General features: G+C 38.3%; 3 protein-coding genes across 3 annotated transcripts; 1 reads left to right on the forward strand and 2 right to left on the reverse strand.

The window, feature by feature from the left end:
* Positions 1-12578: 12578 nt before the first annotated feature.
* mis12 (MIS12 kinetochore complex component) lies at positions 12579-14794 on the reverse strand. Its single transcript, XM_020941682.2, has 2 exons — positions 14331-14794; positions 12579-13869 (listed from the first exon to the last, which is right to left on the reverse strand). The coding sequence occupies exons 1-2, from the start codon at positions 14733-14735 to the stop codon at positions 13591-13593; spliced, it is 684 nt and encodes a 227-aa protein (XP_020797341.2). The 5' UTR covers positions 14736-14794; the 3' UTR covers positions 12579-13590.
* A 211-nt stretch (positions 14795-15005) lies between these two features.
* Positions 15006-19838, forward strand: ppm1g (protein phosphatase, Mg2+/Mn2+ dependent, 1G). Its single transcript, XM_020941449.2, has 14 exons — positions 15006-15161; positions 15421-15557; positions 15835-15904; positions 16043-16128; positions 16198-16327; positions 16414-16519; positions 16618-16808; positions 16891-17060; positions 17139-17264; positions 17346-17448; positions 17545-17676; positions 17828-17957; positions 18029-18128; positions 18216-19838. Exons 2-14 carry the CDS (start codon positions 15447-15449, stop codon positions 18420-18422), a joined length of 1662 nt encoding a protein of 553 aa, XP_020797108.1. The 5' UTR covers positions 15006-15161; positions 15421-15446; the 3' UTR covers positions 18423-19838.
* A 3958-nt stretch (positions 19839-23796) lies between these two features.
* rhoua (ras homolog family member Ua) lies at positions 23797-27020 on the reverse strand. The gene is made up of 4 exons (XM_020941341.2): positions 26558-27020; positions 26299-26357; positions 25761-25949; positions 23797-25205 (listed from the first exon to the last, which is right to left on the reverse strand). Exons 1-4 carry the CDS (start codon positions 26847-26849, stop codon positions 24927-24929), a joined length of 819 nt encoding a protein of 272 aa, XP_020797000.2. The 5' UTR covers positions 26850-27020; the 3' UTR covers positions 23797-24926.
* Between the last annotated feature and the right edge of the window lie 6 nt (positions 27021-27026).

Here is a 27026-nt window from a genome sequence, read left to right on the forward strand (position 1 = left end):
CAAACAACAATGCAATACTAAGTTATGTTCATCCTCGTTAACCCTGTCATGACAATAAATTCTGAATCACAATATATTGCTACAGAGAAATATAACAATAAGCAATAATATTGAAACAACATTATGCCACTGACACAATAAAAATAAAGTGAGTAAATTTTTAAGTAGACAGTATCTACAACTGCAACAATCAAATAGCAGAATGAAGTGCTAACCTGCTACATCTGAAATCTAATTCTATTAATTTCAAACTTTTCTCCACTTTTGCAAAGAAAAAGTGCCCACAATAAATACTGAGCCCCAAAATATATGGTTCCAGTTTTCATATACTGACAGATAAATCGATATAGTAATTATCGTGACAGGCCTAATTCTCATGGATAGTCCTTTATGTAGTATGTACCCAGCTTTAGACATTAACAGCCAAATACTAGTGCTGATTCTACACAATGACCTTTTGAGTAGATGGCCTCATTATTGTGGTAAACTGGACCTCATTATTAGGGAAAGGGCTAAACTGACCTTCAGTTGCACTTTGAATTCAGTTGCCCCTGCACCTTGCTCTGCCATCCACGTGCCTGCCAGTGACTTCACACACCAGCGCGCTCAAGCACTGCTGGGCTAATGGCTGAGGGCATGGGGACCGTTAGCCCCTCCAAAGACTGCAACTGTGACTGCTCAAAAACTATTTGCTTGTATTACACAAGCGGCAGGCAGTTGTTAGCACATACCATGCTAAGCTTTTAACTTAACTTTTTTTTGCAGTGCCACAATAGCTTTTCGCTGAGTTGGAAAATCACAGGAGACAGGCTCAAAGCTGGCTCTTTGTTGTAGTTAGGCTGTCCTCCGGCCTGAACAGTCACACTCACTCGCATCCTCCCTATCGCCATCGCACTGGTGTCAACAGTCACACAAAGCACTCAGGGGCTCCCATACACTGCACAGAAAGACCAGCGCTCTTTGAACTTCTCAGGGGGAACTCACATTTCTTCATGATGTTGGACAAGACTGATTTAATTTAGGCTTTTTTGCTGCTGACAAAGTTGCAGTATGTATCCACTGAAGGGCATTTAACTTATCTATCCCCATGGAGACAAGCAGGTGATACACCTGGCCTTTTTGCAGCTTTTTCCAAGAAAAAATAATGGAAGTTTGATAACATACTGTCATCTCTATGAAGACAAGCAGGTATTGGACTCCCAACCAGAAAAGTTACATAGTGCACCTTTAAAATTGTAGAATAGGTAATTAATAGTGTGGACTTACTAATTTCGTTGTAATAATGGGCGCAATAAACTGTTTTTCATTGTATACATTGATTGGCCATAAAATATAAGATATATAAGATTTGGGTTCTGAGAAAAGACTACACAGATTTGCAAACCTTTCATGCTAGCCTGACAAATTGTAATATATCCCTGTTGTTGTAAATGCCACATAATATGGTTTGTATGCATCTAATGTCAAAGTACATTATATAAAGCCTTTGTCTTATCATCTGCAGTTTATTACAGTGTATTAAGAGCTGCTATAAGTAGTGAATTTCTCCACTGTGAGTACAATGAAATTATACTTTATTTAATGTCTCATGGTGCACTTTGAGCTTTTTGCACATTCATTTCCAATATGTTTTTAACAATAAATGGCAAATAAACTAAACTAAGTCAAAACATGTTGTGAAGCACAATTTAAAAATATAGTCTTTTTGCAGTGCCTCGTCACACATGTTTAGCTGGGACAGGGAGTGGGCAGGACCGTAGCTAATTCAGAAAACTGGCTGTTTAAGTGTGTCTTCTATAATCTGATTAATCTGTCCATTCAGTCCTGTCCCAAGCAGAGCATCCAGCCTCACTCTCTCTGTTCCTGCATTCACACAGCTTTAGGTCAGCCTGGGACCCTACACGAGTGAGAGAAAGACGGTTTGGCCATTGACCCCTCTCTTTTTTTCACACACTGGCCACCTGTCACATGCACAAGCTCTCAGAGGCATACACAGGTTGGTTCTAGGATTTGCTTGGTGTTGACTTACATTCAGAGGCAGCAAAGAATATGGCTTTTTGATTTTACATTTTTACAGTCATCATTACATTGATTTTGATACTTACATTTCAAACTCCTTTCATTTTGATACAAAGGAAAATAAAATAAATAAATGAATAAATAATAAATAAAATACATTTTGATTTAGATTTTTTAATTTTTTAGACAGTAGACTGTAATTTGCAATAGATTTTTTCCATCTTATTTTTTAATCAATCCTCTGGTCATTAGTCTGCTGTATACTGACAGTATAATTGTTTTAATAAGACAAAAAATTATTCTATTATTCTATTCATTCTAATTGTGATCGTTTTGTTTTTGCCTGTTTCATACTTCTAGATGCAATCATTAGGACATGTAATGTCATTCCCCTGCAAGAATATAGGAAATAACCAGAAAGAAGACAGCCACAGAAAGGTTTGTCAATGGGAGTATCAGTTAAAAGGACAGATAAAATTTCCCTACAGGGACAGTAAAGTGTAACTTCACAAACCATTAGGCTTTAGGGCACAAGAATCAAGCCAACGCCATGGGGTTGCCAATTAAAGCTAATGTTCATTTCAACGGCAATTTGAATCCATTGTTGAAAAGGTTTATTGTAAGTTGTGTGTCCTAATATTTTCCTTATAACATACACTGAAATGGTAGATTAAAACATTAAGGAAATGGCTTGAAGTTTACATAAAATGGCAGCAGTTTGAACACGCTGAATCACAAGATGATTTGTTGACCTGTCCAGAACTGAACAAAAACAGGCTATATATCTCTGGGCCTGCCACTAGTCCACTTGACTTGAGTGTTTCACATTTGCCTCCTTTATTTAATTCGGTCTTGACTTTTTCTGAATCACATTTTCATTCACCGCTCCAAACGAGGCAGCATCACAACATTGACTCCACGACCCACCACCTCCCTTTTTTCTCTTTGTTTGGTATTAGCATTACAATTTGTCACCAGGCCAAATCCCCACATGCACCGAGCATCAGCGACTAGAGATTTTTGCCTAAATCTTGTGGGAAAACAGAGATTTCTCTATCAACCTGCCTCCATTGTTGAGATTGAACAAACAAAATGACCACAGCGGCCTAAGTCACACAATGACAGACAGCTTATTCAGCTACTTCATCTGCTGCTACTCCCTTGGGACTTCACTCTGATCTTTTCCCAGAGCACCATTTCTTCATTTATTACTCTAGAGCCTACCTTATACACTATACACACTACACTGTACTTAACATTCAACATGATCAATTGATTTCATTGACTTTTATATAACTCTATAAGCTGGTAACTTCTGGCTTAAGAGCACATGCATTTGTTTTTGTTTGTGTTTATTGTCATCACTCCCAGGGGGTTAAGAGCGGTTGTAAAGACAAAGTCATTCCTTCAGAGAGTCACCAGCGCAAGCTCCCTATCAGCGCCTTCTGGCCATTACTGATGCATCGTGGGAACAACTCGGCAAAGGACAATGATTGGCTAGAACAATAAAGTGGAGGGCAGCACAAAGGACACGCCCACCTTGTGATGGGAACGAGCGGCAGAGGAAGCAGATGTTGCCATAGAGAGGATAGATCCAGAGACAGCAGATGTCACTGTCCCATGGCTCCTAAACAGCAGGTGAGGGCCCTACCTGCCCAAACTACCACTGTTTAGGATAATTACATAATGTCATGGAAAGAAAGACTGTCACTGTGAGCATTACAACAACGCAGATGAACAGGGGCGTCAAACTCAAATTCACAGAAGGCCAAAATTTAAAACTGGGACTAAGTCTTGGGCCAAACTAAATATTTATTGAAATATTTCAACATCATCTGCATATTTTCTCTTTTTTCAAGATATGTAATGTTAAACCTTTTCTTATTAAAATAAATGTTTAATAATAGTTTTGCTTAAACATTGAGTCCAGAACAAGCAAAATATAAAACAATAACAATATTTTAAATAAATAATGTCTTTATAGCCTATTTGTAGCTGGTGGGCCAGTTCTAATACATATTTGATATGATCTGGCAGGCCACATATAAATTGGGCCTGAGTTTAACATATCTGTACTAGAAGAACTGACAGATGACAAATCTGATAATCTTTTTATATGAGTTAGTTATTTTAAGTTTTTATATGAGTTATATAGTAACAGTTTTAGAGGTTTGGGAAAGAATATTTACACTTTTGTTTAGAAAAGGCAACAGCCTCTCAATTGCAATCACTCTCTTATGCCTTGTTACATGGTGGGACAAACTGTGTATTATCTAGCTGATTGCTAAACCTATTGTTTTTTTTGCATAAATAGATATTTAATAATTTTATTATTTTTGCCTTTCAGTAGGTGGCCAAATTAGATCCACTGAATGGGGGCCCGTTGGACCCCTGAGTCTTTGATCATATACATTAGCGAGAGCCTATATAACTGTTGGTTATGAAAGGAAGTCAAAGTAGATCCTCCTATTCCTATTTCACCGTGCTACAACAAATGTCCACTGTTAAAAATGTAAATATGACCCTGGTCTAAACTTGAGTCAGTAGACATCCTGAAATAAACCATTCATAAAAATTTCTCACTCTCTATAGCTCCTTTTAGATCTGTAATAAACAAGTAAACAAGTCAACATCCCACTATATGCTTGAAGCTGATTGAAGTCTGTGTGGCTTCACAATAAAATAATTTTAAGCTCAAGCTGCCTGTAATTACATCCATGAAGAGATGTGGGTTACAAAAATACTTCACAACAATGTTCACTTTAACTTTTCCCTCTGACACATCAGCTATCAGTTATCTGTAATTTACAGAAGTCCAAAAACGTATTGTGCTTACAAAACCAATTCTTCTCAGAGCATGTATGAGAAGGCCTGTTTTTCTTTGGAGACTATATATCTATCAGTTATATCAGTTCAGTTTAAAGTATGTGTGTGAATTGTTAAAATCGGAGCATCTAATATTATGTTATTATTGTGATTTCATACATTTGTGCAATGAGTAAAAAAAAAGAACAGGTGTCGCTATCTTACGTTATATTAGCCATGTGCTACCATCAATAGTATACTTACTAACAATATTACCAAAATTATTTAATACATTCTTAATTCATAATTCATGGTTCCTTGGTGGTTAAGGCATATAAGCTTGTTTGAAAAAGGAACCATGACAGCTCTAATGAGAACTTATAACTTTTTCATATTACTGTTCATTTTCCTTTATTAAACCTAAATAGTAATCTTTCAATCAATGTTATTCCCAGACACTACTCCTAATTACGTAAGTTGAACACATCAATGTGGACATTCATAGTGGTCCGAACAAATTGGACGTCTAGTCAACAACATATCTCACAATTTCATCCCATTAAGACAAGAATAGCACCACTGAGGGGGGCTCTGTATTGTCTATATTAAGGGGATCTATGGCTGAAATGAAAAGAGAATGAGACATGTCTAGGGTGGCGCTTTTGACAGACAAAAATTGGCCTTGTCTTGTCTGAAGCTTTAAGACAAACAGGTGTAGCTGAAGCGCTAGGTTCCTGTTCTTATGAGTGTAGTCTTTGTGTACGGAGTTGTATGTGTGGGAATGGACCCTGGTCTGACTTGTTGATTAATGGCCAGTGTGTGTATGTGTGAAAACGCTCCCAGTCCTGTTTCTATGCTAATGAGGAGCGGCAGATGGGAGAGAGGCAACAATGAACAAACGCACCAACAACTTAAAAGCACCACGAGATGATCCTGTAGAGTTACACACTATTAACTTAGTAGTCGGGCTGCCCTTAATGACATTCAGGATATTCATGGGAGAAAGGTTATATTGTGTGGGTCCTAAACACATAGATGGAGATATAGATAATTGTGGCCCAGGGCAGATTGGTGTTGACACAGACGGGACATCTAATCTCTGTCCTTTTAAGAGTGCCTTTTGGTGAACTGCAAGGTGCAGAGGAATTATGTTTCTGCATGGGAACTCTGCATGTCCGCTGGGTGTGTCCATCTGTGAAACTAGACAAAGTTCTGGTTGAATTTTCAATTGTCTATGTGCCAATCTCTGGTGCTTTTATGCAGGTGAAGAAAATCAAAGCCTTGGACTGACAATAATTTGTGTTCATCCATTATTTTACAAGATCTCTTTAGTCCTACATGGTCAAAAGAAAATCCACAACACTACCCACAAACAAGACAAAATATGGGCAAGATAATAATATAATTAGTGCTGTCATGCAATTAAAAATTTGAGAGATTAATTAATTATGATCTGTAATTAATTAATCTAATTAATCTCTTTTTAATCTCACCTAAAAATTGCTGAGAAAAGCTTCAACTTGAGGTATTTTCATTTAAATTCATTATTACATTATTGTGGCAGATCAAAAGACTGATATAGAACAAAAAAAGTGACTTTATAAAGTCATTTATTGTTTAACAAATCTCTCCAAATTGGTTGTTGAGCCCAAGTCTCCATGAATAAGAAACTGTTTGCTGTAAAGTAGCAAAGACGAGGAAATCTGAACATCATAACTTTTGTCTACTTAAAGACAATAAAATGTCCAGTCTTTCCTTAACCATATTAAAAATATTATTGATAGAGAAATGCTTTATATATGAAATCACTGGTTTTAGTCCTGGTTTAGACCTGCTTTAGTCCTACTTTAGTCCTAGTTTAGTCCTGGAATGGGCTAGTCTTGGTTTTAGTCCTGGTGTTAGTTCTGGTTTAGTCCTTGGTTTAGTCCTGGTTTAGACCTGGTTTTAGTTCTAGTTTTAGTTCTGGTTTAGTCCTGGTTTAGTCCTGGTTTAGACCTGGTTTTAGTCCTGGTTTAGTCCTGGTTTAGTCCTGGACTGGGTTAGTCCCGGTTTTAGTCTTGGTGTTAGTTCTGTTTTAGAGGCGCACAGGAGGAAGCCCGGTTTACGCAGCGTACGCGAGAAAACGTAAGCGGCGCACGGGAGCACGTCGGTGTCCGCGCAGTAACTACGGAATGAAACGTGGTCCGCGCGTTCTCAGGTTAATGACGATGATGAAGGTGTGTGTTTGTGTTTGTGTGTGTTTGTGTGCGTGTCCCCTCATGTGGCAGGTCACTATAGGACCGTAGTGCAGACAAAATGAGCCTATGCAGGTTGTTTTCACCAGTGACATTTAAGTTGTAGGCGATTTTATATTTGTTATTTTCTTTTATATTTCACGTCGGGAGAATAATTTCCAAGACACGAATGCGTTTTTACCTGTGCACTGCTGCTTCTGTTCTACTGGCTCTTCAACCTCGCCCATTGTGCGACTGACGCCGCCAACGTTAACATGACGTTTACATCGCTCTTACTGCGCGCGTTTTGTGTGGGTTTCCGGCAATGAGTGGAATTACCGAAATAAAAAAAATATATAAATGTGTTTTTTTGTGTGTGTGTTGTTGTCCCAACAACACATAAAAACAGATTTTATAATAAAGCAACTCGCATACAGAAACAGTAAAGTTAGAGATTAAAAATGAGATTAACGCGATTAAAAAACATAACGCGCTAAATATGACTGTAATTAATTAATCGCAATAAACGCGATAATGTGACACCCCTAAATATAATAAGAATGGGCATTAGAAACAGACTATGACAGGTTAATGTTTGCACCTAACATGTGTGCCCATTTTCAGACTGCTACATACACAGCCATTGAGAGTTATTCAACAGCATTCATTTATCAGACTATTGACTAATCCTTGTCTGGCCAGTCAAGACCACACGCTTTTAAAATACTTTACGAAGATTAGTCTGGAACCAAAACCTGTCTCTACGGTTTCCAATGGGTGTGACTGATTAATGAGATCACAATTTTTTAAGATAAAATAAGTTATTTATTTCATTCAAAATGTTACAAGGGTTTTTGAGAGATCTATTCTGCATTAGTGAGATGTGCATTACAAATAAGCAGCAGTAACTGGATTGTCCCAAAGTTGGACAGTGGTCTGAGTCTCTTGCATTCAAACAGAAAATAGGATTGACGAGAGAGCCAGGCAATAGACTATAATAAGACTATAAAACCATAATACCAATTCTGACTGTGTTGAAAAATGTACACATTTATATATCACATAATATGTTTATTAAGGGAAATGACTGATTTAAATAAATATATAGAGAATAAATAACAGAACAAGAAAATAAAGTTAATGTGTGTTTCTTCCATGTCTCATCCAACTTTTCTACCACTCAAACATTGGGGCTCTGATTAGAGGAGAGCCATGTGTTGTTTGTGGTGTGTGCTGGAGGAGGGCCTTGAGCTTGTATCAAACCGACTCGTGGTGTCAGCTCCACAGGAAACCAGGCCTGCTTCCTGCCAAGATTTCTTTATTTTTCCTTCTTTTTGCCCCTATATTCTCTTCCCATGTGGGTCTTAAATCATATATTTGCCACTATCACACCATGATACTTTCAGTGTTTTTAATGTTATTTTTATATTGATTGTGATCTCTTAAAGACCTGAAGCATATCTTTTGATGTGTTACAGTCATATAATTAGAATTATGTCTTGTTTAATGTGACCATGAAATTAAACATAATTTTAAAACATATATAGCTTATTGGTGGTTGGTGAATTATTGGTGATTCCATTGAACTTATTTTGAATGGCAGACAGTGGGTACAAACAAGCAGCAGAAGCCAAATGCTGACAATGTGAAGCTGAGCCAAAGAAAACAAATCATCACAATGTGAGCTATAAGTCAGACTAGTCTGAGTCGTGAGGCTGCCGGAGCTACAGCAGGAAATGAATTTCCAGTGACAGGAAGTAACTTTGTGGAAAGAGGAAGTGTTTTCCAGCATCCTCCCTTCGTCGACTACATGTGGAGGAAAGGATCAAGAAAAGCAAGTCAAGAGCAGATTAAGAAAATCTCCAGAATGTTTAGTCACTTGATGCTTTGACAACAGCAATATACAATCCTCAGAACTTACAGGGCAAGAAAATTTTTGAGGTTTCAGGGAGTGGGGGGCACCATTTCAGGTGTGGAAAAAGTTTCCTGATGGCCTCTGTTATACTAGCCTTTTTCATAGGACACAAGTGATTCAAGTATTTTTACAGTCAGTCATGTTATCTTTTAAACCATTGGTTTATAAAAGTTTACAAGCCAATTCTGCATATTTATGGTTATGCAAGGAGAAATAATCTTACTCTGACAAAAGAAAAACAAAGAGTCACTGTCTCTCCAAGATATATTTGCAGCATCATGACAATTCTAACACATATCCTCTCCTTACGTTCCCAAGTGACAAATAGTTTGAGGTGAAGGGTCAAAGGTCAACAATGTGTGTGCGAGTACAAAAAGTTCAGAGAAAGTTATATCACACACATACAGAGACTGTCAATATATTGGCTTCCCTGGACCTGTTTCTGACTTAATCTTAATTAGATTTAAATTTACTCAACTTGTAAAACTACTTCCAACAAGTTAAAGGTGCACTATGGTATGCTTCCATGGGGATCACTAATGGGGCAGATTGGCACCATCTAAAACTGTTTTCACTGCTCAAACTGAACAGGGGCAGTGAGAAGGTCCAAAGCGGTCCACATGAGGTTCTACCTTGAATCTTGCCATTTTCAATGCAATCCCAAAAAGCAAAAAGCAGATATAAATAAAAATCAAATGCTGACTTGATCTTGTAATTGGACACTGTATTTCCAATGACATGCTTAACAATACAAAGTTAATGCATGTTAGCACCATCGCAAACTTTTGAAACATTTTGTTTTTTGAGCTTAGTTCCTAACATCATGAGATTTTAACCAACCAAGAAGTGCAGCATGTGCAATTCAGGGGACACAAGTAAAGGACTGTTGGATTGTGTGAAATGAGGCATTTGTTTTTCCTGTACCCATGGAGACCGCGAAAGAAGCTTGCTGTGTACCTCCAAGATGCTACAGACTTTTTAAACCAAATGTGACAGCAAAGGTGACAGAAGACTTTCCAGAGGAAACACTAGTGAATGGCCAATTTCATCACCAATTGAATAGCAAGCTAAGAAGAGAGTTAAGAAGATACAGTAGCTATGGACCTCTGAAATGGTACACACTTTTTACTCTAAATGTGGTGAAAGAGGAACAATCAAACGAAGTCAAGAGAGACCAACGTTCACCATGTCCAAAGTTGGTCTACAGAACTACTGCTACTAATGATCAACAGCTTCCTGCCAACAGCACATAGACTCAAAATTGGACTACAAATATACTAATCTAATCTTCAAAAAATCTATCCTGTTTATCAATGCAAAATCTATCTTTTTCTGAAGTTGTTTGAATTTGAGTGCATATATTTTTTTGATCAGTACTGTCCAGGCATTCTAAAAAGCGCAGATCAAAGTTGTTTTTTTTGGGGTTTTTTTCAAGCAAGTGTGCACTGATAGCATGGGATGGACAGATGGTCTTTTGTAACTGGTGACACCTGCCAGCTGCTGCATTGCTCTTCCTCAACTTTTTTGGCCTTCATCCCTCTCTCAGCTCAACTCATCCCTGTCCTTAATGCTCCTGCTCTGCTTTGGGAACCCACCCTTCTTGATTTCTTTTTACTTGCTTTAGACACTATTCTCCTCAGCAGCTTAAATTGCATAAAGAGCATATGGTAGTCAGGAACAGTCTTGATCTGCTCAGGTATTGCTGTCTTCGTCCAGTTGTGCCCCAATTCATGGTAAAGTCCCGATCATGCATAAAATAATCACTGTGTAGTTGGTTTGTAATAATCAGATATATTTAAAGAAAGATAGAATTATTCATTCATAAATTTGTTTAATTTAGATGGGTTCAGCTAAAGTGAATGTTGTTAATTGCACCTCAAATCTGTCGTCTGTCTGAATATAACTAATAACACTTTTTTGCTTAAATACATTTTTTCAATGTACCATTTATGGTTCTTTGTTCAATTTAAAATATGGTCACTAACTCCGATTATTAGCTTAGAGTTCCATTATCAGAGACATTTTTATTTAATAAAGGGAGAGACTGCACGCCGGCTATTCCCTCACACCTCTCAGTGCTGTATACTTGAGTGCATACGTGGGTGAGACACTACAGACAGCTGGACAGTGACTGGACGAAGGCTCCCTGTGAGTTTCTATGTGTCGCTGTAGTCTGTATGTGTGAAGCCAAAGAGCAAAGGTCGAGCGGTGGTTTACAGAGACCTACAACAGGAAGGGAGGCCACTGTCCATTTGCCCTGTTCACCTTTCCCATGCTTATGTACAACAATGTGATATTACAAATTCTGCATTTATTCACATTTGTTTGTAACATGCTCCATCACATGGATGAAGTAATCCTTAGTCTGGTCATAATAAAGATAAAGCAGTTTAGAACACCGTATAAAGGATTGAGATTGTCCTTTAAAGAGATGACACATTTCTCCTGTATTTGTCTTCCCTCCTGTTCAAATGCAAACACATTTTCTTTCTAGAGTCATGACACTTGTCTGGCCGTCTCTTGCTCTGTGTTGCTAATGAAGCATTTCTTCTTCCATTCAGATTACTTTATCTTCACACTTTCAGTGGGCTCCAGACACTGGTGCAGACAGCTGCATACAGCTGTGTACTGGGGCAGTTGGACAACAGCTTCACAGGCTTCAGAGGGACGCACACATACGCTACAGGGCAAAGTTTAGGATTTATAGTAGCAGCAGACACACTGATAACAACTGGACAGCTGTGCTCACAAAGGCACTGCTGGACTCTTTACATGGTGTTAATGTGTGATGGCTCGGCTTTTATATTGTTGGTGTTGTGCAAAATGTTGTTGAAAAGGTGTTTTTTTGTTTTTGGGCTTTTTTAAAAATAAATATATCTTTTGTGTAATTTATTTGCTTGTTATGTATGTTTGTTTGTATTTCTTGTAATCCTGAGGTGGGGAAATTCAACCATATGGTCTATATCTAAAATCCAAATAGTTTTAAAAGCACTTTATTGCAATGGCACCCGGACAGCTCAAAAACAACCCACTGAACAGCCTCGACACTTCCCCATCTGCAGCTGATGACGGTCAGTGGGACCAAAAACACAAAAACAAATCCTTCAGAGTTTGAGGAATGCTGTGCCCTAAACAAATGTTGACCGTTTACACAAGTCGTGTTTATGTACTTGTTGTTACTCAACTTGTGGTTGTTTCTGTGGGTGCTGTATATCTGACTTCAGCACAATCAATCACTGGTTTCACTTTCAGCTCAGCAGATAATCCAGGTCATTTTACTTTGGAAATTTATCACATAATAAATGAGACACTCATGTTTAGGTTTCAGGTGAAATACTGCACTTTTCCTGTAACTAGACGTTACAATTTTCAAGTTTTTAATCACATCTTGAAATGAGGCTGGGGACACACAGCAACTGCAGTATATGCTTCCCCCCACTGGCTACATGTAGAATTGTTACATGCCGCCAATGTATGTAACAATACTAAAAACAGTGTTTAAAAGAGCGAACCAGGAGGATTGAATGTATTCCTGTGAACCTCTGAAGATGCTAAATGTTATTCATTTAGGCAAAATAACTTTTAACAAAAGATAACTTAAACACTTGTTTTTTAATAGTTAATGAATGAATTCATTTTCTTGCTTGTTTCTTGTAGATGATATGGACAACTCATAGTAAGCCCCTAAAAGTAATGCTTAGTTAATGACCTCATATATTACTGATAAATTAGCAAATCCAATTTGTTAATTGATTTTCAGCTGTCGGGCAGCACTGAAGTGAGTTCCTGAATTCTTTTTACAACTTGTACAAGTGTTCATGAGGATCATTTAAATGTACCAATACAATATTAGTTTGCAAATGTGCATAAAAAGTCTAAATAAACTGCTACAGTGAAATTGGGGCTTGTCATACTAAAGTGTTTTCATTTGCTAGAATTTTTGCAATCCTATTATTTTCGTTGCTTTGCCTTTTTTTATTTTTATTAATGAAAACAACGGCAGAGTAGAGGAACATTCATCAAAGATTGATGTCATAAAAAAGTAATTTCTTATATATGAACTGTTAGTATGTGTGGCGTTTTCAAACAATATAGAAAGTTTAAAGTTAAAATGGTCACATGTAGAGTGCGCAACCTAGTGGTAAAACTGACTAAGTACATCCAAAAATTTTCAAACTTGAGCTGTACATTTATTAACATGCCCCAACAAACATAAAGACAGCTATTTCTGACAAACGTGACAAACACAAGTTACAATATAAAATAATACAAAGAGTACATCTTAAGCAGATATCAGAGTAGTAACAATGGCTAAATTTACATGCACACCAAACTCTGATTATGATCTTATTTCTCTACCTTTGAGATAATTTAAATCACATGTAAAACACAAAATCTGATTCAGGAGGATGGTGTTCAAAACAAAATTAACATGTAAACAGAAAAATCATGTAATAGTCAAAAAATCTGATAATAATCTGATTTTGAGCATGCATGTAACCAAAGCCAGTGATTAAAATGTCAGCTTTAACGTCATTGTTAATTACTCTGACACAGACAATGTGTGACAACCACCTCATATATATACACATAACACATATATATGAGGTGGAGAGATAGGAATTATCTGTAAAGAGTTCAGTCTATTTGGTGGGGTGCCTTGTTGTAGACTTCAGTGAGGGCTTTCTGCAGTTTTTTTACTGACTCCATCATAACTCGGAAACAGTCGCGAAAGCTGCTGTTACCTTCCTTCACCCAAGCAAACTGCAGCTCTTGGACCCATGTCACGATCTCGTCTAGCTGTCTCTGCACCTCCTTCTGCTCCTCCAGCTCTGCCAGCAACGCCTGCCTGGCACACACCTCCACTTCAAACACTCTCTGGAGCTCAGCAATGGACGACTCCAATCTGAAGGCCTCCTAACAAGAAGTGATACAAGTTTTAAGTAAAAGCACAAAACCACATTTTAGTACAACACAACCTATGCTTTGTTTTAAACCTGTTTTATTTTCAAATTGAACCATGTAAGTTTCATGGTAGAGAATCTGCCACCAGCTTATCTTCTCGATGTTTTACCTTCCATAGCATGACATTGAACTATTGTGCATTTATTAAATCACAAGTGTATTTATTGCTGGATAAAATACCCTGAACAACACTGTGGTTGTTTTTCCACAGATCTGAACTGTAACTTGAGTCTGGTGCAGTCTCCATTGAGATAAATCATTTTAATGCCATACTGTGGAACATTAGATACAAAACGATAGCATTTCCATAGAAATAAGTAAAAAGTGACGAACCAACCAACAGAAAAAATATATAGTGAACCTTTATTGGCACATATTTTTCACCCACACAGTCCTTTAGATCGGGGAGCTACCTGCACGGCCCGGGGGTACTTTTCGTGTGACTGGTCCTCGGGCAGAAGCACATTTGGTGGCACGGTGAGGCACCGTTGGACCAGCAGCGGTGTCATGCGCTCCGACAGCCGCCTGAAGCGCTCCTCCAGGACCTGCTGCAGTTTGCGGCTGCACTCTCGAGCCCCGGTCCTCAGCTGCTCGTCGGCCTCGGCAGACCCTTCAGAGCTCAGTTGTCGGACGCACACTTTCTCCACAACGGGTAAAATATCGTACAGACAGTCTTGAAACGCGTTACAGACCCGGAGAACACATGTCTGGGGCGTGAATCCGAAAAACTGCGCCTCGTACATGTTTAATTTGGATGGCGAGAGGCTACTTTCGTCTTCATTTTCACAAACCTCCATAACCTGTGTTTCCCGCTCCATGTTGAACTGTTGTTTTTCTTCTCAGCTTCCGGGGATGTTCGTAATGGAAACAGGGTAGCGCCATCTAGCGGCCAAGAGATCGTTCCATAAACAAAATGGGTTTGTGTCTCATGGTTTGTCTGTTTGTTCTTTATACTTTCATTGTAACTACTAACTACTTCCTGTCATTTAATATTGTAAGAAAACGTCCGCTATAGAGAGTTTCACAAAATAAACCACAAACTTTATCTCCTGCAGAAATTAAAACGAGATGCACGCCCCCTCGCCCGGACCAAATGCACAGGCGCACACCGCTCACTTCCTCCACGGCTTTTGCTGCTTTTGGTTTGTGTTGATAGCGGCATTTGCTTCCACACGTGCAATAAGTCCTATGTGAATTACTCTTTTTGGACTCATTTCATAAGCTCTCCCTGCTCTCCCAGACAGGTAAAATAGTCGTATGTGTTGAACATATGTTGTCTCACCCAGTGCGCAGCCGTATTCATGGCGTGGACAGAGCTTACAATGGAAGTTTAGCCGGGTTGCTCTGGTTAGCATTATGATGTGGGCTAGCTGATGCATTCACTTTTTGTTGTTGTGTTGCTAACATTAGCCAGTTAGCAACCGTACCTATCCAGAATATTCAGGGTGACAGGTGTATCGATATATTTAGGACCTAACGAGTTGTGTTTTGGGGTGTTCTCAGGTTTAAAGCCATAGTAATTCACAAACATGGGGGCTTATCTGTCACAACCCAACACTTGCAAGACCTCCTCCGATGGCGGCAACAACAACTTGAGCTACGGCTTCTCTGCCATGCAAGGCTGGCGTGTGTCGATGGAGGTGAGATGTACATCTAATCTCCAATAACATATGCATTTATGAAATTATAATTAAATATCTGCATTTTATATGCAGTTGTCTCTACATGAAAACTGATTATTTCTGCTGCTGTGCGTTATTAAGCGTTAATGTGATTTGCACAGTTCTTTTTCAAAGTTTTGTTTTCACGTTAGTTGTACTTTTCCATACAAAGTCGATACAGCTGATGGTGACTTTGGGCGTATGTGAAAGCAAGTTTCAGTAATCAGTACGAATGCAATTTTGCACTGTTTTGCAGGATGCTCACAACTGTATTCCAGATTTCGATGAAGACACTGCTATGTTCTCTGTTTATGATGGACACGGAGGTACTTTTTTTTTTTAACTTGATACTGTACTTTGATTCTACAAACTGTCCAACCTATTTTTTCATTTCTCAATGTTGCAAAAAATATTGTCATAGTCTGCTCAACTCATTGATGACAAATGTTTTTTTTTCCCTTTAGGTGAGGAAGTGGCTTTGTATTGTTCAAAGTATCTCCCAGATATCATCAAAGAGCAGAAGGCTTATAAAGATGGAAAACTACAAAAAGTTAGTCAATAAATAAAATATCTTCTATTTCATCACAGTTATATTCTTAAACCTTTAATATTTCTATAGGCTCTTGAAGACGCATTCTTGGCTATTGACTGCAGAATGACCACAGAAGAAGTCATCAAGGAGCTGGTGCAGATTGCTGGCCGACCAACTGAAGAGCCACCCACTGAGAAAGTTGCAGAGGAAGATGACTGTAAGTGCCAAAGGAATTAATAAATTATTGAACATTAATTTATTTTATAATTTGTTGATGTTGTCAACTGCTTTTTCTTTTAAAAGTGGACAAAGAAGAGGCAGCTCTGCTTCATGAGGAGGCAACCATGACTATTGAGGAGTTACTTGTGCGATACGGACAAAATCGCAATGCAGTTAAACATGCTGGGAGGTACAAAAATATTATTTATAGTGAAGAGTGTTTACATATTTGCATATTAAGCAAAAACTAAATTTTTAAACTATTTTCTTTTGTTGTTCTTGCTATAGTGCTGCAGCTAAAAAAGCAAGTGCTGGTGCCTCTGGAGAAGAAGCAGGTGGCAGCGAGGGGCAAAAGAAGGAGGGTGTAAATGGAGAAGTGGAGGAGGAGAGCAATGGAAAAACCAGTGAAGGCTGCGGAAAAGCATGTGGGTCTAAAGTACGGGCCTGTAGAAGAGCCGCGAGTGCAGGAAGTGAAGCAGGTAGGTGACTAAAAATATAACCAGGAGCTATTCAGAGTACTTTAAGTTAAATTCACTAATACCAATGATTTGTTCTTACTAGATGGGGTTGGTGGCAGCTCTAATGGGGAAGAGAAGGCTGGTAAAGCAGAAGGCGATGCAGGGCCCTCATGCTCTTCTTTAACATCCAAGGCCAGCAGCGCTTCAAAGTCCAGATTTTTTGATGACAGTGAAGAATCGGACGAAGGAGAAGAGGAAGAGGGCAGTGAAGAGGTGAGCCATTCTGTTCAAAATTAATTTAACCTGTATATTAAGATTGGTGTGCTTGATCACGCATTTTATTGCTCTCAGGATGGTAGTGAAGAAGGAGAAAGCAGTGAAGCAGAGGAGGAGGAGGACACAGAGGAGGGAGAGGAAGACTCTGAGGATGAGGATGAAGAAGAGATGTGTTTACCAGGCATGGACGGAAAGGAAGAGGTACTTCTCATCTGTGTAAACATTTGCTATAGTTTAAGTTATTAAACTGGATTTCAACATTAACCTTGTATGTATTTCCAGCCTGGCTCAGACAGTGGTACCACGGCTGTTGTGGCACTCATCAGGGGAAAGCAGCTGATTGTAGCCAATGCTGGAGACTCTCGATGTGTGGTTTCTGAGCGCGGTAAGGCCCTCTTTGCCTTTAACATCATTCTTAATTTTTTTATTGAAGATCTGTTAAATTTGTAATTATATTGTTTTTTCAACCATTGTGTCACAGGAAAAGCTGTAGATATGTCATATGACCACAAGCCAGAGGATGAGCTGGAACTGGCTCGTATTAAAAATGCTGGAGGAAAGGTGACCATGGACGGCAGAGTCAATGGGGGTCTCAACTTGTCCAGAGCTATTGGTAAAAAGTTTTATCACTTTCAGGTGTCTTAGAGTTCAAAGTATGCATATTTTTATTTTATACTTTATGTATTATTTGCAACTGCCAGGCAAAATAAGCAGTACTACATTTGTAAGCAAACAAACCATAATAGATTAACTTTATTCACTAGGTGATCACTTTTATAAAAGAAACAAGGCGCTGCCTCCAGAGGAACAGATGATTTCTGCTATGCCAGACGTTAAGGTTTTGACTCTGAACGAGGAGCACGACTTCATGGTCATTGCCTGTGATGGAATTTGGTAAGCAGAAATATTTCACATTTCTAAATATATTTGAAGAATAACATAAATCTTATTGGTTGTGTTCACAGGAATGTGCTGAGCAGTCAGGAAGTTGTTGACTTTGTTAGTGAAAGGATGAAACCAGACCAGAGTGGTAAAACAAGATCTTTGTCATCAATAGTTGAAGAGGTAAAAAAAAAGCTTTTACTGTTGTTGCTTGAAATTGATTGAAGTAGAAATGGTATTTTCTTATATATTGTAATGTGCTGATTGCAGTTGTTGGATCACTGTTTGGCTCCTGATACGTCCGGAGATGGGACAGGATGTGATAACATGACCTGTATGATAGTTACCTTCAAGGCCTACCCCTCTGCTATCCAGAGCGACTCAGATGAAACTAAAAAGAGGAAGCTCCAGGAGGAGTCAGGAGATTGTGAGCCGGAGAAGAATGGGAACGACAGTAAAAAAGCTAAGAGTGACTAAAATGACCAGGAAAGACATCCCAGGAAGCTGGTTCCAGACCGCCCCAACACACCAGATACACATCTATCCAAGACGGGATTGATACCTCAAAGACCATGAGCTCCTCCTGTAGGACCAGTAATGTATCCTCACACTGCATCGTCATTGACATTAATTAGTTGGATTTTTACTTCAATTACCACTTTTTTTTCTTATCTTGGTAACAATACCAGACATATTTAGCCTTTTATACAGCAGAGTAATGGACAAAATCTTTCTGGTAACTAGAAAGAAACTGTATGAGTAAAATTATGTTGTAGCTATGAAAGCCTTATTGCCCTGACTACTTTATGCTTTTGTTGGATTTACCTCAACATGAATTGACAAGGGGGAGTGCTTGTAACACAGTGCAGTTTTGACATGCAAAATGTGTACAGAGCATTTTACAATACATATGTGTTTAAAAGTGCCACATTTTTCTGTTTCCTGTAGATATCTAAAACTGGAATTATAGATTAATATTAAAATGAGAGTTGCCTGTTCAAATCAAAACCAGGTGTAAAAACTGTTATGAGGCATTGGAAAGATGTCTGTCTTGTGTTGCATGTGTTGGTCAAGGTTTTGGGTTCCCACTGGGGATGCAGTTGGAGTGTGTTGATGAGACTCCACCCCTCCCAAATGGAGGATTAGAAGTAGCATCTGAAGGTTAAATTAGCCATTTTGATATATTTTCCCTTTGAGCATTTACTTGGTTTAAAAGCAATGAGCCTTTTCTGGCTGGTTTCTGTACAACAGCATTTGAGCACATCACATATGTATGTCACCATTCATTCCTGTGTTTATGTAGTCTGTTCTGATCTGTACATTTCCAAATGGTTAAACACCAGCTTTTGAGAGCAAACATAAATATACTGTATGTAAGATTGGGTATTGGGGAAACGAACGGCAGCGACAAATGTATTGTAAGTCGATCATGAGAGCACTACTGCAGCGGGACACTGACTGTTCAGATATTTCGTTTCAAAGTTGTAAATGACCTGTCTGCTACTTCTAAACTCAGATTTTAATAGTTCAAATTAGCAGATGTCCATGATTTGATTATTTTGTTCCTGGCCAGACAAAATATATATATTGTGCACATTCTTAAGCTATCTGCCAGTGGGTGTACTATAATTTACAAGTGGATAGATCTTTCAAAGCACCAATTCAATGTAACTGTTGATTTAGTCTTTGAGATTCCTGTTAAACCATTTTGTTTGGCTGTGCATTTGTTTTCATGTTCTATCTTAACACCATGCCCTTTTTATGTACATAGTTTTTCAATACTTGTAATCGAAAAAAAAAAGCTTTTCTTTGTAATTGTGACTCAGTGTGACATTTGGTGCATACTCTTTTGAGACCAGTATGTAAGTACATACAAATACATTTTTTAAATAATCCTAAGTTTCTTTTTTGTCTGTGGTGCTAAGGTGTTTGCAGTTTCACGTGCAATCCTGTGGGTGGCAGCAAAGACTCTAAAATTTAAAAAGTCAACGATTATTACTCAGAGCCTCATAACAATCGTGAGGTTCCCGCCTTTTTACACACCAGGGTGCATTGAAGTCTTTACATCGTACCTCAGTCTCATTCTTTACCGTCCTCATATGGATCAATATTATTACTGCAGGGATAAGAGAAAACATGAAAGGGAATGCGCTGTCCTTCAATCTAAACACAGATGGGCTTGAAAGTTATTTTTTGTAGTCAATACTGTTAGTGCAAAATCTGCCATATTTCAGGTTTTTTTTATAGTATCATAACCTATAAACAGTTAATGCACATGCCGTAGGCTATATGTAGTCATAATCCAATATAGCCTGCTTACAAAGTTATCCTGCCTATTTCAAATGCAACTGTACGGTCAGCAAGTCCTAAATAGAAACGGGGACCACAATAGCAGGTTGTATTTAGAGGCATTCATCATTTTCATTTTTGGTCTAGCCCTGATGCACTTTACTGTGCTCAAAATGACCCATTCCAGTGGTCAGGCACAGGCATTTATATAAAGTCAAATTTAGTTTGTCTTCAAGGTCTTTTAGAGGCACAAACTGAAGCACGAGAAGGGCATTTGTTCCAACGGCTACACGTGGCGTGGATATCTGGAAAATGTTTATGAATCTCTCTCTTCATATTATGAGACCCTTCAGCTGGAGGCATTATCGATGTGTCACATACAGGCACACCATCCACATGACATCAGCATCTGCTTATCAAACAGACAAATCCGGTCCTCTTCCTTCACTCCCTATCCTCCCATTTGGATTTTCCTTTTTTTCTTTTCCTCTTTTCCTGTCATTTTTTCAGTCTGTGGCCTTCCTGTCCTTGTACTTCCCTCAGTCCAGCTTGTTTCTTCAGAGATTGTACAATGTAAAGCTCACTAGCACATATTAGATTAGAATATTACACACTGTTTATCAAATATGCACCAGTTGCAACTGTGTTACTCAACAGAGGAATTGCAAATGAAAGATAAACTGAGATAAGACCAAAGTAGAGGATATTTACAAGAACATTTACTTGGCAGTGCTGTAGCTGGGGAATACGTACCTGCTCAGGTATGTCAAACACACCTGTGAAGATAGCATGCTGGATCAGGGTATGTGTGGGCTGTAACGTCACTGATAAGAGACAGAAAACTACTGTGCCCTTTGTTTGATCTTCAACATACTCTTACATTAACAGATCTGAACTACACCAGGGCTTTACTTTATGTACTCAGTATAGTTTATGAGACAAATGTTTCCTCAAACAAAAGATGTTGCAAGTTTATTAGCAGTTAGACATCACTTAATTTAGCTAAATTTGGCTTTGCACACTTTTTTCGGTCAATGCACTGAATTCATAACTGGTGACAGGTATTAGGATTTTACTCGAGTATTGAGACCATAAAAAAAAACCCTCTTTATCACACAGTTTTTGCCACAGGACATAGCAACCCAAAATGTTGGGATAGTACCTATAGTAAATATTTATCATATACTTCAATTATTCGTAAAGTGACAGTTTGTGATAAAGGATGAGACAAAAAAATTGAAACATACTGACTTCTACATCATTAAACATTCCATCAAGTAACCATTTTCTGAAGGTTAAAAAAAAAAAAGGTTAAATCAGCAAAATCATACATTCTACAGAATTAGTGGGACACTAATAGAACTCTCCCTTTACAAGAAAAACTCAATTTTGTAACAGATTTAAGATTTAGTGACCCGTGAGTGAACTGGCCTGCCATGACTCAGACTCTCTGATGCTCCTTAAATGTTACAGTCCTCTCCCAGTGTCTGCTCTGCATTAATACTGACACATGTAGACAACAACACACAATAATTACCTCCCATTTCTCACACACTCCCTATGTCTTCAGAGGGAGAGCCCATCCATGCAGAGATTTATATACCTCATTAATGGGTAGAAAGGATTTAAGGCCTGAGACATGAGAGAGGCAGTGGTCCCTTGGAGATGTGTTTTTTAACCTCACAAGGCCCTGTTTTCTGTTTTTGTTTTGTTTCCCCTCTTCTGGTTGAAAACAGGACAAAAGCTCTGGCCAAAAGCCTGGTGACCGGGTGTGCCAGCTGGTTACATCTGGTTCAGAGGCCACAGAGGGAGGCTGTGCTCTCCCACCTCCCAGTATCACTCTAAAATCCTCAATCCCAGAAGACACAGAGTTAAGAGTTCAGAAACATGATTGTTAATGTTATAGTAACAACAGAATTTTCAGCTTTACAAGACATGCTTTATGAGGTCTTTGTGAATCTTTTTAATGTGTTTAGACTTGGACTAACAAAAAAGTGTTAGTTGTCTGCTACTTGACATGACATATAGTGTCAAAAAAGAGAGAACACTCACACCTGTTAGGTTTCTGTACTTTTTGGGGACAATGAATTGAAATACAATTACAACTTGCCTAACCTAACCCCAAATTTAACCTAGTTAACCCATATATTAACCCATATACGTTGTTTATCTCATGTTTAAGGATTTGCGTCATGGGGACCAGATTTGCATACTGTACCTTTATATACAATCAATAAATACCTTCCTTACATAGGCCTGTTTGAACTCTCAACTTCTAAACCCAAACACCAATAAGCCTTTCCACCACAAATCATCTGCTGTAGGTTTACACCAGATGCCCTTCCTGCACACTCCATTAACACAGTGTTGAAGGCTATTTATGTTTGCATATAATGTAACATGGGTCTATGTATGTTTATTTGTTTGTTGACTACATGTCACCTATTTCAATGCCACCCAGTTTGGTTAACCTTCCCTCACTTCCTGTTACATTCTGAAGACTACATTGTTTTATCTGTTCTTTCCATATGTCAGTCTTTTTATCCATATTATGCAAACTTCACTCTCTTTCTTCACCCTCTAAAGATTTAGTTTCAGCTGCGCCTGTGTAGGGTCAGCACCAAAGTGACCCCGCCCTCTGCATTATGTAACACAGAGACACAAGGAGAGAAAGATGTACAATTATAAACTGAGCGTCAGTTTTCTGAGTGTACCAAGATCTTCTCAAAATGGAGATTTGGATTGTTTCATGTCAATTTCATGAGGTTAGATTTTATTGGTTTATTAAAGACACACAATTGAAATGTTATTGCTTTGCCCGGAATGTTCCACAGTATGGCATTAAACATATCTATCTTCATGGAGACAAGAAGGTGATGCTACAGGGCCAAGTCAAAGGTTAGATCTGTGGAGAGGCAACGCCACTCATAGTAATAAACCTATAACTGAACATGTGCAAGACAGATGTGTTTAATGCCACACTGTGGAACATGACAGGTAATCCATTAACATCTTGGAGAGATGTAGTAAGTGGCAACCTTCCACTAGAAAATTTAGGAGTCTAAATGCAAAGTTACACTTACCAAATGTCACATGGCGCCTTCAAAATAAAACTCTTGCATAATCCGCTCAATGCCTGTGATCCAACAGTTTGTCTGTGCACAGAGCCTGAAGTGTGTGAGTCTGTCTGAGCTGGTGCTTTCCATGCCCCAAACTCCAAAGCCACAACATTAGCCCCTTTTATTATGAGTGCATCAGCTGAACACAGCATGCAAGGAGCCTTATGAAGTGAAATCATCATTTTATAGTGTATAAAAAAAATGACTTTGAGTAATTAGTATACATTCACCGTCACTATTACAGTACATTTTGACTATGAATTTTGCATGATAATCCTAGATTGTTAATACACTAATCCTTGAACTGACTTGTAAAAACACCAACATTTTGGTGCACAATTTTAAAATCATGTACAAAAAGTTTTAATATCAAGAATTAATTAAGGCGAATAATCTTTATTTTTCAGAGTATAAAACTGCTAGAAAACAAGAACCATGTCTGCAATAGCATATAGGAAATAAAAACAGGCAATACATTTTACAATTATTTACACAATAGATGTGATTCAAGTTGTGTGTGAAATTCAGAGGTCAGTGGATTCAGGAAATAAAACATGATAACCAAGCTGTATTGAATTCCCATCTGAATCAGTTCTAAAACGTCACTTTCAAGGACTTCTCTCTTCTCATACACATCTGTCAAAAAATGAGGACCGACAGAGCTGCTTTTTGAACAATCAAAATATGCTCACTTTTTAACTTTCTCATTCCCTTGAGCTCACAATGCTGTTTTTCTTAGTTTATTTTGACCTCCACCTTAAGCTATGTTGCTGTATCTTTAATCACTTTATATTTCCTTTGGCAAATACAAATACTATTGGGACATTTAGCCCACTTACATCATTGGTCAGAGAAACTGCGCTCACTTTTTGCAACATCTTTGGCAAAAAAAACAGCAATCCAGAAATATCAGGCTACAAACATACACCTCTTCACAATGCCATGTACCATGCCACGAAAACGGTCCTCCTTTGTTCAAGTACAAGTGTCCTCCTTTGTACTACTGTACAAAATACCATTTATTGCATTCAATCAACTGACATGAATTCTTGTATATAAAATCCACACATACAGAACACTGGGCCCATAACTTTTCATATTTTTGGATAGATAAGCTTGACTTGTTTGCAACCTTACATGAATAATCAGCGCCTCCAGCCTCAAAAGGATGCTGTAAAAAAAAAAAAAAACAGCCGAAAACTAGTGGTTTCTCAAAATGGCTCAGGTCCATTAATACTTAATTATGAGATGAGTGGTTCACATTTGAGTAACAGGTACCTATGCAAAAGTACTACCATATATAGTTACATTTTAGAAATTTTAATTTATTTAAACATGAAAAAAGCATGTTAAATGTAAAATACTGACTCGTGTTAAAATATCAAAATCAGCAAAAGAGAAAGATTTCCAGTTTGGCCCCAGTAGGATTCAACATACATATTAGTAAAGTATTATATCAGCTACCGTTTGTGTGAGTTTGTATAGTCCGATTATACCTCACACAGAGGCAACTTTTCTATCTTTAGGCAGAATTGGGAAAAGTATAGTATTTGACCAGGAGCAGGAGTGTATTTTAAGTAACACAGCAGTAACTTTTCCACCATGACTTTGAAAGACTCTTCATCTTGTCTGGTGTTTGTTTGTATTTCTTAGGTCTTTTCCCTCTGACAGACTTCTGGGAGTTGTAGTTCTTCAGACTTGCTAATATGGCAGAGTCAAACACCTCTTTTAGGTTCTTTTGAGTTAGTGAAGAGCACTCGATGTAGGTCACAGCTTCAATCTCTATCGCACAGTCCTTGGCTTCTGCTGGATCTACCGGTCGCTCTCTGTATTTAGCCAGGTCAATAAGAACCTATAAAATATATACATTTCATTCATTAAATGTGTTATTTCTTTACCCGCAATATTCCACAATATTCTATAATGGCATTAAACATGCCTAGCTACATTTAAGCTTTATTTATTCACAAATTTAGTTTACTTATTCTTTTTCTATGGAGATGGAGAGATTAACTTTAACTAAGATCCCTGACAAGGCAATAAAAAAAACTCCTTGGAGACAAGCATGTGGCAGACCCTCCCCTGAGTATGCAGTGAGTGAATGAATAATGACTGCAGTGTAGCATTTTGAGAGGCTATGTAAAGCCTGTTAAGCACATTAGTGCAAGGCATTATTATTATTATTATTATTATTATTATTATTATTATTAAAATAGTCTACTTGATTACAAACATAACATACCATTGGGCAAGATCAGTTTGTTAAACATGCCCTTTGACTAGAGCTGTAAAAAAAATATCAAACCAAAAAAACTACAGTAGGCTTCACAGCAGTAGAATAAATAACGACTAGATTTGATCATAACAGTTGATAAATCACATGATATTTCCACCTAGAGTCACAAACCTTAACGTCTTCTCTGAGATCACATTGCGTCCCAACCAGAACTAAAGGAGCATGAGGGGCATATGTCCGTATTTCCGGGACCCACTTTTCAGGGACATTTTGGAACGAAGCAGGACTGACGACACTGAAGCACAACAGGAAAACATCTGCACTGGAATAGCACAGTGGACGCAGCTTGTCAAACTCATCCTAGAAACAAAAACTAAATTCACAATGTGTCCACAGCTTTAACAGATCAAATAATAATATCAATTAAATAAATATATTTAACAATGTTGATCTTCATGACAATGTTGGGCTATGACAACAAACAGTTGGCTTGTGATATATTTAGTTTACAGACCCTCATCACTTCTAGACAGTTATGAAATGCACTTCCCGTATATTAGGATATTTCTCCAAACAAAGACAACACAATATTTTGAGCAATGTATGGCACAACATAAGCTACATATAGACCAGACTTCTATATTTGATTTCCTATTTGGATTCAAATAGCAGAAAATGTAGTTGACAGCAGTAAAGTGAGATCACAGACCTGTCCGGCAGTGTCACAGAGCTGGAGTCTGACAGGATGTCCATCTACTGATACCACTGCTACAAAAACAGATAACAAATGATGAATAAATTATGTACAAAGGTAAAAGAACATGCTTACAATGAAAAGACAATTTAAAGAATAAACATTAGGTCTAAAGGTTAAAAGACACTAGTGACATGGCCTAAATAAATGCAGGAAAATACAGAAAATATAACAAAGTTACAGAAAGCATGAGTTACATAGAATAAACAATAACCTGAGAAGTTGTCAAAGGCCGTGGGGATGTACTCAGTAGGGTACCCGTTGGTGGTGTAGCTGACCACCAGGCTGGTTTTACCCACAGCCCCGTCCCCCACAAGTACACACTTCACCCGCTTCTCAGGAGCCCCGGGGCCCGATGAACCTGCTCCGGGCCGCAGCGTCCTGTCCAAGCCTCTATCCTGGCCCCGCAGCCTCCTTGGCGGCACCGGGGGAGCAGGGGACACGGCTGTAGTCTTGTAGTCCCCATCGCCCTGAGGAGACATTTGGTATGGAGAGGACGGTGACATGGAGCAGGACGATCACTTCCACTGCGAGTTTCCTTTTAAATCCGCCATTGTATTATTTAAACTCCGATTTGACAAGTCAATTTTCTGTTTTCTTTTCCTTTTACTTTTCATGGTTAAGTCACAATATTCACTTCAGGGGCTGTTCGTGTAGAGCCAAGAAGTCAGGTTTAAGCGCCA

The sequence above is a fragment of the Boleophthalmus pectinirostris genome, unplaced genomic scaffold (genome assembly GCF_026225935.1).
Source record: "Boleophthalmus pectinirostris isolate CB_2022bp ecotype Guang Dong unplaced genomic scaffold, ASM2622593v1 HiC_scaffold_19, whole genome shotgun sequence".
In the NCBI taxonomy this organism is placed as follows: Eukaryota; Metazoa; Chordata; class Actinopteri; order Gobiiformes; family Gobiidae; genus Boleophthalmus; species Boleophthalmus pectinirostris.

Excerpts from the sequence above, each read along its gene's own strand:
- ppm1g (XM_020941449.2), top strand. The coding sequence starts at position 15,447 with ATGGGGGCTTATCTGTCACAACCCAACACTTGCAAGACCTCCTCCGAT. Across the intron at positions 15,905-16,042 it reads TGTTTATGATGGACACGGAG|GTGAGGAAGTGGCTTTGTAT; the intron begins GTACTTTTTTTT and ends TTTTCCCTTTAG. Across the intron at positions 16,520-16,617 it reads GCAGTTAAACATGCTGGGAG|TGCTGCAGCTAAAAAAGCAA; the intron begins GTACAAAAATAT and ends TTCTTGCTATAG.
- mis12 (XM_020941682.2), bottom strand. The coding sequence starts at position 14,735 with ATGGAGCGGGAAACACAGGTTATGGAGGTTTGTGAAAATGAAGACGAA. Across the intron at positions 13,870-14,330 it reads AGTACCCCCGGGCCGTGCAG|GAGGCCTTCAGATTGGAGTC; the intron begins GTAGCTCCCCGA and ends ACTTCTTGTTAG.
- rhoua (XM_020941341.2), bottom strand. The coding sequence starts at position 26,849 with ATGTCACCGTCCTCTCCATACCAAATGTCTCCTCAGGGCGATGGGGAC. Across the intron at positions 25,950-26,298 it reads TCTGTGACACTGCCGGACAG|GATGAGTTTGACAAGCTGCG; the intron begins GTCTGTGATCTC and ends TTTTGTTTCTAG. Across the intron at positions 25,206-25,760 it reads ATCTCAGAGAAGACGTTAAG|GTTCTTATTGACCTGGCTAA; the intron begins GTTTGTGACTCT and ends TATATTTTATAG.